The sequence below is a fragment of the Nanorana parkeri genome, unplaced genomic scaffold, assembly GCF_000935625.1.
Source record: "Nanorana parkeri isolate BGI_ZX_2015 unplaced genomic scaffold, ASM93562v1 scaffold139, whole genome shotgun sequence".
Lineage (NCBI taxonomy): Eukaryota > Metazoa > Chordata > Amphibia > Anura > Dicroglossidae > Nanorana > Nanorana parkeri.
Genome location: NW_017306407.1, coordinates 1,253,697 through 1,268,965, shown reverse-complemented (window position 1 = coordinate 1,268,965; position 15,269 = coordinate 1,253,697). Strand labels below are relative to the sequence as shown.

Here is a 15,269-nt window from a genome sequence, read left to right as displayed (position 1 = left end):
TCCCCACCAGCAGCTGATTGGGCGGTATGGAAGGAGCTTCCTTCTGCGTTCTGGAGGAGTTCCTTTTGGGTTCAGAGGAGCTGAGGTTCGGACCAGGTTCAGTCCAAACCTGAACTCATCTCTAGCCAAAACATATGTCCCCGTTGGATGATACACTATATTGCCAAAAGTATTGGGACGCCTGCCTTTTACACACACATGAACTTTAATGGCATGCCAGTCTTAGTCTGTAGGGGCCAATATTGAGTTGGCCCACCCTTTGCCGCTATGACAGCTTCCACTCTTCCGAGAAGCCTGTCCACAAGGCTTAGGAGTGTGTCTTTGGGAATGTTTGACCATTCTTCCAGAAGCGCATTTGTGAGGTCAGGTACTGATGTTGGATGAGAAGGCCGGGCTCGCAGTCTCCGCTCTAATTCATCCCAAAGGTGCTCTATCGGGTTGAGGTCAGGATTTTGTGCAGGCCAGTCAAGTTCCTCCACTCCAAACTCGCTCATCCATGTCTTTATGAACCTTGCTCTGTGCACAGGTGCGCAGTCATGTTGGAACAGGAAGGGGCCATCCCCAAACTGTTCCTACAAAGTTGGGAGCATGAAATCGTCCAAAATGTCTTGGTATGCTGATGCCTGTAGAGTTTTCTTCACTGGAACTAAGGGGCCAAGCCCAAGCCCTGAAAAAAAAAAAAACCCCACACCATAATCCCCCCTCCACCAAACTTTGCACTTGGCACAATGCAGTCAGGCAAGTACCGTTCTCCTGGCATCGGATTGCCAGACGGAGAAGCGTGATTTGTCACTCCAGAGAACACGTCTCCACTTCTCTAGAGTCCAGTGGCGGCGTGCTTTACACCACTGCATCTGACGCTTTGCATTGCACTTGGTGATGTAAGGCTTGGATGCAGCTGCTCAGCCATGGAAACCCATTCCATGAAGCTCTCTACGCACTGTTGTTGTGCCAATCTGAAGATCACACGAAGTTTGGAGGTCTGTGCTGACCCCTCTCTGTCATTTTACGTGGCCTACCACTTTGTGGCTGAGTTGCTGTTGTTCCCAGTTGCTTCCACTTTGTTATAATACCACTAACAGTTGACCGTGGAATATTTAGTAGCAAGGCAATTTCACGGATGGACTTATTGCACATGTGGCAACCTATCACGGTACCACGCTTGAATTCACTGAGCTCCTGAGAGCGACCCATTCTTTCACAAATGTTTGTAGAAGCAGTCTGCACGCCTAGGTGCTTGATTTTTATATACCTGTGGCCATGGAGGTGATTGGAACACCTGAATCCAATGATTTGGAGGGGTGTCCCAATACTTTTGGCAATATAGTGTGTATTGTCACCTCTTGCAATAACTTATGATTTTCTGTCTTGATGACAGAGATCACCAATAGAGTGGTGAATCTTCCCTGTGGGGACATAGATAGCAATAAAACATCAGCAGAAGGTCATAATCTTCACCCCTATTCATAATGAAAGAAAAAAATGTTGCCTTTACATACACTTTAAATGGTGAAAGAGATTTTAAACCTTTGTTTGTATACAAAACTTAAAAATAAATGCTTGGCTAGCCTTTCACTTCATGAAGTTGGCTCATTTTTATGACATTTAATTCTCATGTTGGCATTACTTGCTGTTAAGATTACAAAAAGCAAAATGATAAGAAAACCATACTGTACCATGTACACTGTATGCATACGAGCCTAGGTATTGTCTTTATTACTTTGGATAATGCGTGTACTTGAATAAATGTCTATGTTTTTCGTATATTTCAGGATCGTGCCCACCAACAGATATCAGCCCTTGCTGAACAGTACCACCTTGTAGATCAAAATGGGCATGCCATTCACTATGAAATTCAGGCACTTCCTGGCACTAGCCCTCAAATGGTAAGCTTTTCTTAGGTGAGAGTAGAGCAGTATCCGTATTTCAGATCAGTTTATATTTTGCATTCATTGTTAAAAAAACAAAAACACTGGGGTTATACAGTATGTATAGGGTACTACTTAATAACCTAGAAAGGTCTCACAAATGTTAGAATGGTTACTAACAGAAATTAGCAAACTAATTCTCCCAGACTTAGATTGAGGTGAAAAGCAATTCACTATCCACATATGCTCTTTAAATGTTGCTACAAATGGCGCACAAGATGGTACCAAACCCCATCAGGCGTACAATAGTTCTCACCTTCCCGTCATGATAGCTGTTGCTGCTGCACCAAAGAGGAAGGCACACGTATGGTGGCAGTGCCTTATCCTCTCTCCCTACTGGAAAAACATCCACTATATTATTGTCATAGTATCCAGCAATACACCGGATTATCCACATAGTACAGGGCAGACTGGTGAAATACACCCGAACGTGGGCCTGTTGGCTACATTTCAAGATTACTGATGATTACAAATCCATTATTGCCTGTAACTCATAACGTGACACATTTGAACCTACTGCCACTAATCACTATGCACCCCACCCAAACTACGTGGCAAGAGAGCCCAATTATGTCCAAAGGGAATGCCATTGTCTACATGACAACACCCCCAAACTTCATATTTCTCCTTCCCCACCCATAGCAGGACATGGGAGTTATATACCCAATTCTTTCTATACCTTAACCTCACCATAGCATCTACCCTTATCCACGCAGAGTTCAATGCCTCAACTATTAGCCTTTACCCCACCCCAGCAGTCTCCCATCCCCAATTTACCTACCTTCTTACCTATTCGACTCCCTGCTTCCCACTCCCAATAACATTTTGTCAGCAATCAAATTCTTGTGGTTGGGTTGCCTATAGGCACATCAATTCTAGGTATTTGCTCATGCCTGGTTAGAAATGTTATGGTTGTGTTTTTACTTGTTAATTGAATAATACATTTGTCCTTATAAAATGCCTATACAGGAAGGCACAATTCATTTAGAACTACACAGTCCATACGATCATTATAGTCAGTAGCTGTTGAATGTGGTTGCACTTTATTTTACACTAATCTAACGTGTTTTATTTAAATCAACTTGATGTGAGAGAAATAAGCTCTCTGCCCTTGTTGACTTCCTTCTGAAAATTCAAATTAGGTTGCTGTTATGCTAATCCATTAGCTGCAATTCCCTTACTAACCCAGAACAAGTATGCTGATTATAATTGCTGAAATTATTTAAAAAGTTAAAAGTCCATAGCTGCATATTTGTTTTGGGTCAATGCCTCAAATGAATGAAACAAGAGGGTCAGCATGACAGCCAGGTAACTAACATTTTCAGTTTCAGATTCTCCCATACCTACCTGTTTTAACTGTGTTGTTGTGAAATGTCTGCTTTTTCTTGGACTTTAAAAACATCAAATTTATTCTCTCATTCTAATGGCTTGTTAAAGATGATCTTGGCTAGTGAATCTGAAAATGGACAGGTATTCCACGTCATTCCTTCCAGCCAACCAGGAACAGCCCAGCTGATCATTCCTCAGGATAACGGTGAGATATACAGATACCACTGAAATGAAAATGTGGAACATTCACAAGCCATATCTTCTTGGCATGTGGAATGTTTAAAGACTGATATACTTTTACTACTGTGTCCTTCTAAACCTTTTGTTTGCTTTCATTTTAGATTAAAATGTAGATCTTCTCTAAAGGGAATCATTTGTACAAAATCTTTATTTTATGGACAAATATTTAGTACTGGTTGTTTCCATGATGTTCCATTGGCAGAGCATACTGCATTTTGTAATAAGATACCGTAGTGTTGGCTCGGCATTTGCTGAATACTCCATCAAATTAAAAATCCAGAAGGACACTCTGGATTTCTGCTGGCAGAAAAAGAGGGGTGTTCCCTCCTCTGTACTTTGATATCCTGCTCATTACAAAGGCTATTAACTGCATAGTATTTGATCAGCCTTAAGGTGTCCATACATTGGCCGAATTTGGGCCAGTTTTTTATTTACCGACCGAAATTCGCACTGTGTGCTTTTCAGCCGGCATTCCTTGATCAGCTGATTGAAGGGGCCGGCTGGAAAATCTTTGTATGATCAGAGCCGGCTGCCAATGAGCTGCCCGCTCTGATTCGGTATTCTGACAGATGTCGGCAGCACCTGTCAGACTACAATGCAAACGGCGGCGATTCCTCAATCGACACGCGGTTTGTGTTGATTTTTTTTTTGTTCAGTGCGCGGGTTGAACGAAAAACAATTGATAGGTGCATGGCCAGCCTTGTGCAAAACCTGCAAGTACTTGTCTTGTAGTATTGCTTTACGTAACTCTTGTCTTGCAATACTAAAATAGTAAATAAGTTGTGTTCTCCGAATATGTGAACTTTACTGGTACAATGGATGAATGTCTATACCTGATCCTGATTGTGCCCTTTTATTGATGTGAATTGTTATAGATATATATAGATATATATATATCTATAGATATCTATATATATCTATAGATATATATATGAATAAAATAATTATATGTAATATTTTATATATACCAGACTAAAAGGATATAGACATTTAAAACTTCCTTAATGATTTTCCTTAACATGTTTGACCAGATGCCAAATTTTGTATCACTGTCTGTGTCCCCATTAGGGGGATTCAGCACTCTGTTTGTAATGGTGACACTGTAACTGAAACAGAAAATGAGGGGAAATGCAAAATTTTGCAGTTAACCCCTGAACAAGAGGGGTCTAATGGGGATACTTGTTCCAGGGACAACTGTCTTGAGAGGGGAATTCCTCTCCCGTTGGGAGATTTTCCACTAACTTCCTATTGCATCTCTGGGACAGGAAGTGAAGTGAATTTCCCGTTTGGTACATTGACAGCAAAAAAAATGTAAACAATTCCCTTGGAGGGTTTTAACCCTTTCCTACTCTATTCAAAACTCACAAAAAACTGTTTTAGCTGTTCATATTATTTAAACTAAATAATTTAATAATTTAAACTTGCATCCACCTGTGTCTTTTACTTCTGCCGGCAAAATTCCGCTTTATTGCTGTTGGGCTTTAAAATCATAAAAAGTTATTTTACTATGAGCAGACTGACTTCTGTACTTTTTAGGTAATAAAATGCAAATCTGTATGCATGCTGGAACTTCCTTTCCTTGTAGTTATGACTGTACAGTAAGTGAGCTGTATTAAATAAAGTAACTTGTCTGAATGTGCCATCTTTATTCCCTTCATATTTTAGAGTCTGCAGAACATGACCAGATCAGTGATAACCTGCAAAATGTACAGACTGTAACTGCCAACGCTGTGCCAGAAGCCAGCAGCTTCATTATCCACTCCAATACTTCACTTGCTGTGTGTAATAAGTCACCCACCAGGTATAAATATCTTTTGCACTCTTATTTGTTGGCCTTGCAGCTGCTGCGTTATAGGTTTTTATCATATTTTAAAGAAGAACTCCAGGAAAACTTGTTCCTAACCTTTGCAGTGGGGCTACTTCGGCACTGCAAGGGTTAACTGCTCGTTTTTGTCTAAGTGCAAAAATAAAGTTGTTCTCACCCGAAGCTCCGAGGTGGCCAGCTGTCAGAGCCCCCCCTCCAGCCTGTCTCCTCTTCCGCTGCAGCATTGGAATCTTTTTAAGCGTCCTCACGTCTATTCACAGTGTATAGAAAGTGATGATTTATGGGACCTTAGACTGGTGCAGCGGAGGAGGAGAGACACTGGAAAGACTGATCTAAGAACAACTTGCTTGGAGCATTGGGTGAGTATAACTTTTTTTGTTGTTAAACTAGTCAAAAACGAGCAGTTAACCCTTGCATTGTGGGGGAAGCCCCACTGCAAGGGTTAATAAAAAAAATCTTCTTGGAGTTCTTCTTTAAAGGAGAACTATGAGGCGAGTGAAAATTACTCAGCCTCATACTTCTAGCCGACCTGTGACAATGAAACTGTCACAGGTCGGCTCAATAGATCGGGAAGTGAGCGAACACATACCGTCGCTCGCTCACTTCTCGATCTATCCCTGCAGAGAGCAGTGACTGTCACTCACGGCTCCCTGCAGTGATTTCCCCCCCCTCCCCTGTCCGATCCTCCAGCGCTGACTGGCGGAACGGACAGGGGCGGGTACAGCTGGCTCTGCCTCTAGATAGGGAGTTTCCAAAATACAGAGTTCCCACAGATCCAAAGATTGATAAAAAAATGATTAAGATGGAGCAAGAGAAAGCTTTTAACTTTCTAAAAAAGGATTTAGATAGCACAGAGGGAATTTTAAGGTAAGATAACATATTTGTAATGTTTGGTGGATGATTGCATATGGTAACTTCCAACTGTAGCAACATATGTGTTTGTGCAGGAATCATTTTAGTATTAACTTCCTTGTTAGTGCAGTAGAACCCCTTATTTCATTTCTACACCATATGTTCAGTGAACTACTCCTAACTAAGCTTCCTTAAACTTCACCAAACAGATCTGAGCTGGAGATGTAGATAGGCTTCATTTAACTATAGAAGGGCATTAGCTATGGCACATGTCAATAAGACACAACTATGTCACTTTAAACACCTGCTTGTCACATACTGATGGCTGCTGCAACTTATAGAAGCAGAACTGTCCAGTCTTCTGCCATTATCCTTCTGGTGTCTGTTATGTGAACAGCACAGGCGTGCGCACACACCCTAATTATTCTGATAGCAACACTGAAACCACAACAGTGGGCGCTGTTTTATTTTAGTTTAGTTACTGAACTGGTGGAGAGATCAGAAAAATCTCTGAGACTGGCTCAGCGATACAGAGCACAGCAGTACTTGGCACTTACATTCCACACATAACAGCCGCAGTCCCCGGTGCCTGGGAAGCTGCGAGGGAGCGTGGCTGCAGATTCCCAGACTTCCAATCAGGAAGCTGAGTGGGTGATCACATGATCCACCTGCCAGGCTCCCTTACTGTGTGCACACCCTAATGCAATATGCTGCGCATGCCAATGGTGAAAAGTAAGCATAGGTAAAATATGACACCACCGCCTAATTCACACAGGCTTCAACTTGTGTAAGAGCAGTTTGAACAGGGAGCTCTTACACAGCATATGCAAAGCTTATGGCACATTTTGTTGAAGCTTTTAAAGCACTGTTCAGCTCCAGTTTGGAAATGTTAAACACAGATCTTAAAGAAGAACTATGAGGTGAGTGAAAATCACTCATCCTCATAGTTTGAGCCAACGTGTAACAATGAAACTGTCACACGTTGGCTCAATAGATTGGGAAGTGAGTGAACACATACCGTCGCTTACTCACTTCCCGATCATCTCCCTGCAGAGAGCGGTGACTGTCCAGTCACCGCTCCCCCCAGGGATTCCCCGCTCCGTTCCTCCAGCGCTGACTGGCGGAACGGACGAGGGAAGGGCGGGCACAGCTTGCTCTGCCTCTGGATAGGCAGAGCCAGCTGTCATTTAAGTAGCTGGGTGGATCGCGACAGTGATTTCGGGATCCGGCTGCGGCGTCTCAGTATACCGCAAGCTGTAGCTTGCAATATACTGAGCTTTGGGTGACGGGAGGACGCTAGTTTGTGTCCTCCCGTTACCCTTAGGAGAACTATGGGGAAAAGCCCAGACCCCATAGTTCTCCTTTAACTACATTGGCCATATGTTAGAGCTGTAGGCTTTAGTATGTTTTTGTCTAACAACAACCAACCTATTCCAGCTCATACATTTTCTAGTGCTGATTGAAAAATGTAAAATAAGCTTGCTATTGGTTGGTATGTACAGCAACAGATCATTTTTAGTTTGTAATTTTGATCAATTTACTAACCTACAATGATCCTTATTGGCCAAAGGGAATTGGTTTCAACATTGACAGCTACTGAGTGGTGAAAATAATAGTCACATAGCTAAAAATAATGATTGTTATGGAAAATAACTCATGCCTTATAGCTTTAGTAAATGTAAATCTATTACATTATTTTGTTTTATTTTGTTAATTTCAAAATATAGGCTGTAAAGGTTAGAATCAAGCTGCACACACAGGGTGGTGTGAGCATAGGTGCACATTTGGTGCTTGCCTATTCAGCTCTACACTACCAATAGAAAGTGTGATTTCTGATGCAGTTTCTATAGCTGGATGACAATGTCTTTACAGCACTGCACCGAGGTTAGCTGGTATAGAAAATGGTAACATTTAGTGCCCATTACACTGTTGCACATAAGCGCATTGCAGTACTAATTATTCTCAGTGGCACGCCAAAGCACTAAGGGAACGCAGATGTGTTGCAGCGTGCAATAAAGTACTACCGAGTGTTGTGGTGCGCAACGCAAAAGATGGTGTATGTCCGATTTTTATTTTATTTTTTTTGTTGATTGGCAGCCCACTTTTTTTTAAATAGGCAACACATGTTAACATGTCAAGATGTGAATGGGCCCTTAAGAACCCTTGTGTTGTTAGTCAAGCAGGACCCTAACCTACAGATACAACTTCACTTTAAAGCAACCCTGTCAGGGGGTGGGAAAACAAATGAGATCAGCAATCCCCTGTAAAATAGGAAGCTACACAGGACATAGTAGAGACATAGGTGTTGCAGGAAGGAATCACAGTAGCCAGCAGGGGGCATGCTACTTGACATACCCAGAAGTGTCAAGCTAGTAGCAACACTGGGATCTCTTCAAAGTTTCAGCACCCCCTTCTTATTTCACAGGGTATCACCCCTTTAATATTTTACACCGGACAGGGTTGCTTTAAAGGGCCACTATCATGAAACTTTAAATAAAATACACATTTTTTTCTTTCCTCGCTTATCTAAATATACACTGCATATGTTTTTCTGTTTTTATATAGAGCATATAACAGTTTAAACCCCAAATGTACATATTTGTCTCATCCTAAATGGATGAATACCTGTGTAGAATTCTTAATTTATCTGTTACTGTAAAGACCTAATGAGAGTTGCCGGTTTTAATCAATATTGTGTCTATTTATGCTTTTAAAATGGTTTCTGCTTTTTGCCAACTATCTTTCATGTAGAACAATTTTAATCTTTTGAACTGTCCATTTTAGATGGACTGTTGAATCCTTTCAGAAACCTATTCAACCACTTCCTCTTAACTTTCCTGTTTGGGCTCGTCGTCTCAGGAGTTGTGAGGTGAGATAAGTTTAATCAAACCACATCTTACCTTCAATAGTAATTTTGGACATAAGCTTATTGTCAACCAACACAGTACAGTTTAATGGCTTGACTGCACCAATTTCTCCATGTAATTATGTTTACAAAGATTTGGGTTCAGGTTCTGGATGTATTACAGTTAGTAAGTATTAAGTAATGTGTTTATATATCTAGTGCATACATTTACTCTACATATTGATGACAAATTCCTCAGTCATTTTACAAAGCACATAGGTCATTGTCATCATTTGAAATTAGTGTCGGAATGTTTACTCTGATAAAATAAACAGTTTTTAATTCATGAAGACGGGCCAGGATCTGGAGTTAAGGCGATTCCCAACTTATTTTCACAAAACGAATAACTCGAGTTCTGTATTTGCGCTAACTTGAAGACAAAATAAAAACAATAATGTGCAAAAATATATATATGTATTAACTAAAATCAGTGCAAAATAATAATCAAAATGTAACGGGTGAACAATAAAGAATATGGATCAAAATTGCAATAATATTGATCAGCAAGTTAATAATAAAATAAAACCACAGGATATAATTTCTCATATTAATGAAACAAAACAATATATCTCCAGAAATGCAATTGGTAACTTCTCAGTTGCTCCGCAGAATATGACAAAATAATGTGCAGATTCAACACGTGACCTCTCCCAACCAGACAGATGTTCAAAAACTCAAAGTTCTACTGCGCATGAATTTATAATACTATGCACAGGACTGGCTAATAAGCCAAGAATCTATTAGAGATAAAGACAAGCTTCCTGTATGTTCTTTTATTTTTAGGTATATATCACAGCTAGACCATCGACTAGAAACTGAAATCAGCTTCGAGGAAACTCCAAAAATATTTCTCCCAAGATTGAAAGGGAGGCAATTTTTACTGCAGATAACATTTTACTCAGGCTCAATCGTGATGCTAACAATGACCAAACGGTTTAGTTAGATATATATGGCTAGTCAATTGCCTACAGATAGAAGTCTATACTTTACTGAAAAATTCTTTTGTCTTAGAGAATGATGTCCACTATGTGTCAGTGTAGGGACAAGAGATGTTAAGGTCCTCTTTGTTCAGTTCCCTCTGGCAGCCCGTCCATCAGCTTCAAATCTCTCCTTTTCTGTGTCTGTGTACGTCCTCCTGTATATTCTTTCCTTTTTTTCAGTCTCTCAGTCTCCACCCTTAACTTTCTCCTCAATAGTTCCAACATTACCGAATGGTAAATGGTAAACTGGGTTTGTGTGGGAAATTAGATGATCATATAGCAAATAGTGTAAGTTAAAAGCAAGTTTCAACAGACAGGAATATTTCTGAAGTCATAAATTGTTAATACGGACCTCCGCATGTTAAAGAGCATTATGTATAGCAAGCATTAAAAGCATTTGTAAAGCTTTTGGGAAGATTCAAGTACTTTTGTTGAAGCCTTTAAGCCCTTTCACTACCACCAATGTATATCATATGTCAGTGGAATTGCAGGCTTGTACACAAACTCCCTGCTTCTATAGCAGCTGAGAGCCCAGGGAACTTCCCTTCACTGCAATGAACTGGGAAGGAAAGAGCTCTGATCACCTCCTAAAATTAATTTGAGGGTATTTTTTACTGAAACTATGGATTTGATAAACAGTTGCGTTTATATTGTGTGACGTAAAAATTTGCAACTGCCACCATTTTATTATGTAGAATCTCTGCTTTCAAAATATATACATTTTCTGGGGTTGTAGGTTATCTTCAGGCATTTTAATGCGTGCATAAGGGAAAAACAAACTTTAGTTTGAGTATGGGAAGGACTGGGCCGAGGATAAGGTAGAAGAGGCGACCACCTTGGGCATTTCAGGAGGAAGTAGACTCAAAAAGGGTAGGACCTGCAACTTATTCTGCTGAGGTAGTTTACAGGTCACGGAGGGTTGTACTTTAGCCTTTTTGCCCAGGGTGCTAAAGGACCTTGTGCCAGCTCTTAGTACTAGAATGGTAAACATAGATCTCAATGGGAGTGCTAAATGTCATTTTAAGCAAGAAGCTAGCAGGCTTTTAACACTCTTTAAATAGTATTAAAGCCTGCTAGTAGCTTGCTTAAAGTGATATTCAGCACTCCTAATAAGATCAGTGTTTAACCTTCCCATACTAGCAATGAATAGTACTTTAAAGGGTTAGACAAAGCTGTTATAAGCTTGCTGAAACATTTAAAATGCTTTGCAAAAGCTTGCTGTACACATTGCTCTTGTGAACAGTGACAAATAGAAATAAGCCACATATAATTTCTGACAATGCCATCAAGGAAATCTGTATTGAGATAAACATGGGTGCTGCCTACTGATTCTAGTTGCCTGGCTGTCTCTGGATTCAATACATTTTTGTCACTGAACTGGAACAAGCACACAGACCAGTAAGTCAGAGTGTATTCAGAACTAATGTGCTTGTGCAATGTCAGTGCCTCGGAAAGTACTGAATCCATTAGATGGATATGAGAGCCAAGCAGTGCCATCTGGGACCACCATAATTATGATATTGGTGGTCAGACAAGTTTGATTTACTTTAATTATGGCAAGCTAACCAAGAACAAAGACCGAAGATTTTTGTGTAAGCATGCTTTATTATCTTTTACAGAAAATTGGAGACTCTTACCGTGGTTACTGTTTGAGCGAGGCTGAGCTCATGAACATTTTAGGCCTTCATAAGCAGCAAACAATGAGTGTTTGGGGAACACGCCAATCTCCAAGCCCAGCCAAACCTGCCACTCGCTTAATGTGGAAATCACAATATGTTCCTTATGATGGAATCCCTTTTGTAAATGCAGGTAAATCAGTATGTTATCATAAAGGAGCTATCATTCTATAATATAATGATTGTACACAACTGTTGGGGTGAGACCTGATAGATGCATACCTTCCACTGTTGCTCATGGGGGACATGTGGGTTTCTGTGCAGTGGAGCTGTACAAGCAATGTACATATGGATGGAGCTCCTTCACAGTACAGCAGCCCACACTGAACACCTACATTTTTTTTTATTTTAGAGTGTGTATGTGTGTGTGAGATTTGTGTCTGTGGTTGTGTGTGTCTGTCAGTGTTTTAATCGCAAACTACTGTTCATTTTGGTGTGGGAGGTGCATTGCATTGCCATTAATTTGAATGGCATCCCAAACACACCTCCCGCCCACAGCTTGATCGCTTGCACCGTAATATGCGGTACCGCAATGCTGTGCGTTCCAGTAAGGTGCGACTTGGGTCGCAACTTAAAGGAGAACTATGGGGTCAGTGTTTTTCCCCATAGTTCTCCTCAGGGTAACGGGAGGACAAAAACTAGCGTCCTCCCGTTACGCTAAGCTCAGTATACCGCGAGCTACAGCTCGCGGTATACTGAGACGCCGCACCTGGAGCGGATCCCGACGTAGTTGACGGGATCCGCCCAGTTGTGTGAGTGACAGCTGGCTCTGCCTATCTAGAGGCAGAGCCAGCTGTACCCGCCCCCTCCCCCGTCCGTTCCGCCAGTCAGCGCTGGCAGATCGGAGCGGGGAGAGGGGAATCCAGCCCTCCCCCTGTCACGGCAGAGAGCTGTGACAGGATCGAGAGGTGAGGGAACCCGGTATGTGTTCCCTCACCTCCCGATCTACTGAGCCGACCTGTGACAGTCTCATTGTCACAGGTCGGCTTAGAACTATGAGGTGAGTGAAAAGCATGCACCTCCATAGTTCTCCTTTAATGACCAAGGACAAATGTGGGTCCTGAGGTTATACTGGTTGAGAACCACTGCTCTAGCTGGTCCCCAAACCGCTAGCCCCCCACAGCCTGTTTGTTGGTGTCTCCTTCAGCTGGCCGGCTGCTGAGGAGACACCCGTGTGTGCAATTTCCTGGCTGTGACCCGTGCCCAGCTGTGTGCGTCTATATACACACACCTCAGCTTCCTCCACCGTTAGGTTAAAATATGCCTGGCCTTTAGTACTACTTTAAGTAGGCCCTTACACTACAAAGTTGTTAGTAAATCTAAAGACAATTAAACAATAAAATTGTATAGTGTGTGGCAAGCTTAAGGGGCATATTTGTAAAGCAGCGCCAATGATCACATCACTAATAATTTGGTTCCAAATGCCTGTCACATTACCGTGGTTAGGAGATGCACATCTGACTTGTCTACTTTTCAACAGGAAGTTCTGGTTTTGGTAATATTAGCCATATTTATGTTATAGCCAACGGAGCTGATCTGTTTTCTTTTACAGATGGGGTATAACTGATTCTATCAAAGATTCACATGGTAGACCTGCCATACTAGCTTACCTGTTAAACACATTCGAAGCATTTACAACAGCCTGCAGATAAGGTTATTGGCAGGTGTATTGGTGAACAACCAGAACATTTGCTTTTATTTCATTGTTTTTCGTTAATATGCTCCTAAGTCCATTTTTGCTGTGCAGGGGATTGCGAGAAGATAATATAAACACAGATTTCTGGTTGTTGTGTTTGCAGCATTTTACAATAAATGCAATTTTAATGAATAGATCACTGGAAAAGGGGCATTTTGTTCTATTTGTTGTTGTTCTTCAAATACTATATGAAAGCATGGTATCTTTGTTAGAAGCTGGGGACTGAACAACATCTGCTAGAGTACTCAAAGCTGCTGCACTATTTTGGCAATGATCACGGCAGCATCAGAACACATTTAATTCAATGGATATGGAACTAATTATTTGTATTAAACACAAACATATGTGCTTATTTTAAAGGTCACCCTGGTCTGTGTTATTATTGCTTAGTATAGCTATATGAGAAAATCACAGTTTAGAAAATGTGACTTGCAGGTGCAAAAGTTGCTGGCGTATTTCTGTGCTTTGCTAGTTGTTTTAACTCTTTCAGAGGGTTGATGTGCTTACATCAGAAAACTGATGATATGCAGTCTGTTGTTCTTATGAGAAAATCTAAATTTGGCTATTATAGGAAGCAGAGCAATTGTGATGGAATGTCAGTATGGGCCAAGAAGGAAAGGTGCACAGCCCAAGAGAAGTGTGGAGGGAGACAACGCATCTGGGCAATCATACAAAGCAACTTGTCCTGCGAGGTGGGTACTTCTCATGTGAATGTCTTTGTGCTAAAACATTTGTATAACTCTCCCCCCAGATGAAGGTGGGAACTGTAGGCCAGAAGCACACAGAAGTGCTTTTAAAGATCAGCTGCATGTTATTCCAGTGTCTGATTAAAACTGAAACACATAAATGGAACATTAAAATGACTAAACTTAATATCTTATATAAAGATAAAGCTGCAAAGAAGAACCTAAATACTGCAGTGAAGAGAAATTGCCTGTTACACAATCTTCCGAAGCCCACACTTCCAGTAGTGTAATAGTCCTGGTCCATCACTGTGCTCAATGATTCCTCTCACCACCCCTCTACTAGGGATACATAAAGGGGTGAAACTAAAGGAAGAATAAAGTGGACACATGGATAATAGCATAGTACTAAAATAACCCAAAAATTTTAACCAGTGCTGTAATGATTTGGCCATATATATTACAATTGAATCATTTATGTGTTCATTGAAGTAGATAATAAAATATATCCTGACGCAGCAGAGGGTTGTGTTTGAAAAGTGTAAATTTATTAGTAATTGGATCTCTCAGCAAGAGCAGATTTTCCAAAATGTTCAGCCTTGGTGACAGAGGTCGTATTGTGAGAGTGCATTTACCAACTGGGGACATGGACAGCAAAAAACTGTGAAAGAGTCGTCCTCTGTCCAGAACTACAAATAAATGTTTTGGCATGGTGGATGTGGGGCAGCATGAATAAGTTCTTACCTTTACTGTACCTGTGTTGATGTTAAGGTTACCTCCAGTCTGCTTAAAAATATTAACAGGGTTATTCACAAAATGGTGAAGAGTTTGAAGAAGGCAGGAGAATGGAACAATCTAGGACAACATAGCTAATAATTTTTCCAAATCAGCTATGTTGTCCTAGATTGTTCACTTCTCCTGCCTTCTCCAAACTCTTCACCCTTTTATGAATAACCCTGTAAATGTTGGTGCCAATCCTCCCTCCATATTCAGGGTATAATGGTTGCTTTCTCCAGGGGGGATCTAATAGGGGATCTAATAGATTTACCTTAATCCTCAGTTTTGTGGTAAACTGTGCTCCACTCTTCTTCTGTTTGCCCAGGAATGTGGGTGGGGCTTCAACATCATCACATACAGTGCAGGACCATAACATGA

At 41.1% G+C, this 15,269-nt stretch overlaps 1 protein-coding gene across 1 annotated transcript in view; it reads left to right on the top strand.

Moving 5' to 3' along the window:
• The window catches only part of CARF (calcium responsive transcription factor), a 45,044-nt gene that overhangs the window by 15,194 nt on the left and 14,581 nt on the right, over positions 1–15,269 (top strand). Inside the window, exons 3-8 of the mRNA XM_018554021.1 lie at positions 1,773–1,886; positions 3,366–3,462; positions 5,163–5,298; positions 8,959–9,043; positions 11,679–11,868; positions 14,003–14,123. Of these exons, the coding sequence (XP_018409523.1) occupies positions 1,773–1,886; positions 3,366–3,462; positions 5,163–5,298; positions 8,959–9,043; positions 11,679–11,868; positions 14,003–14,123 (743 nt within the window). The remainder of the gene's footprint in view (positions 1–1,772; positions 1,887–3,365; positions 3,463–5,162; positions 5,299–8,958; positions 9,044–11,678; positions 11,869–14,002; positions 14,124–15,269) is intronic.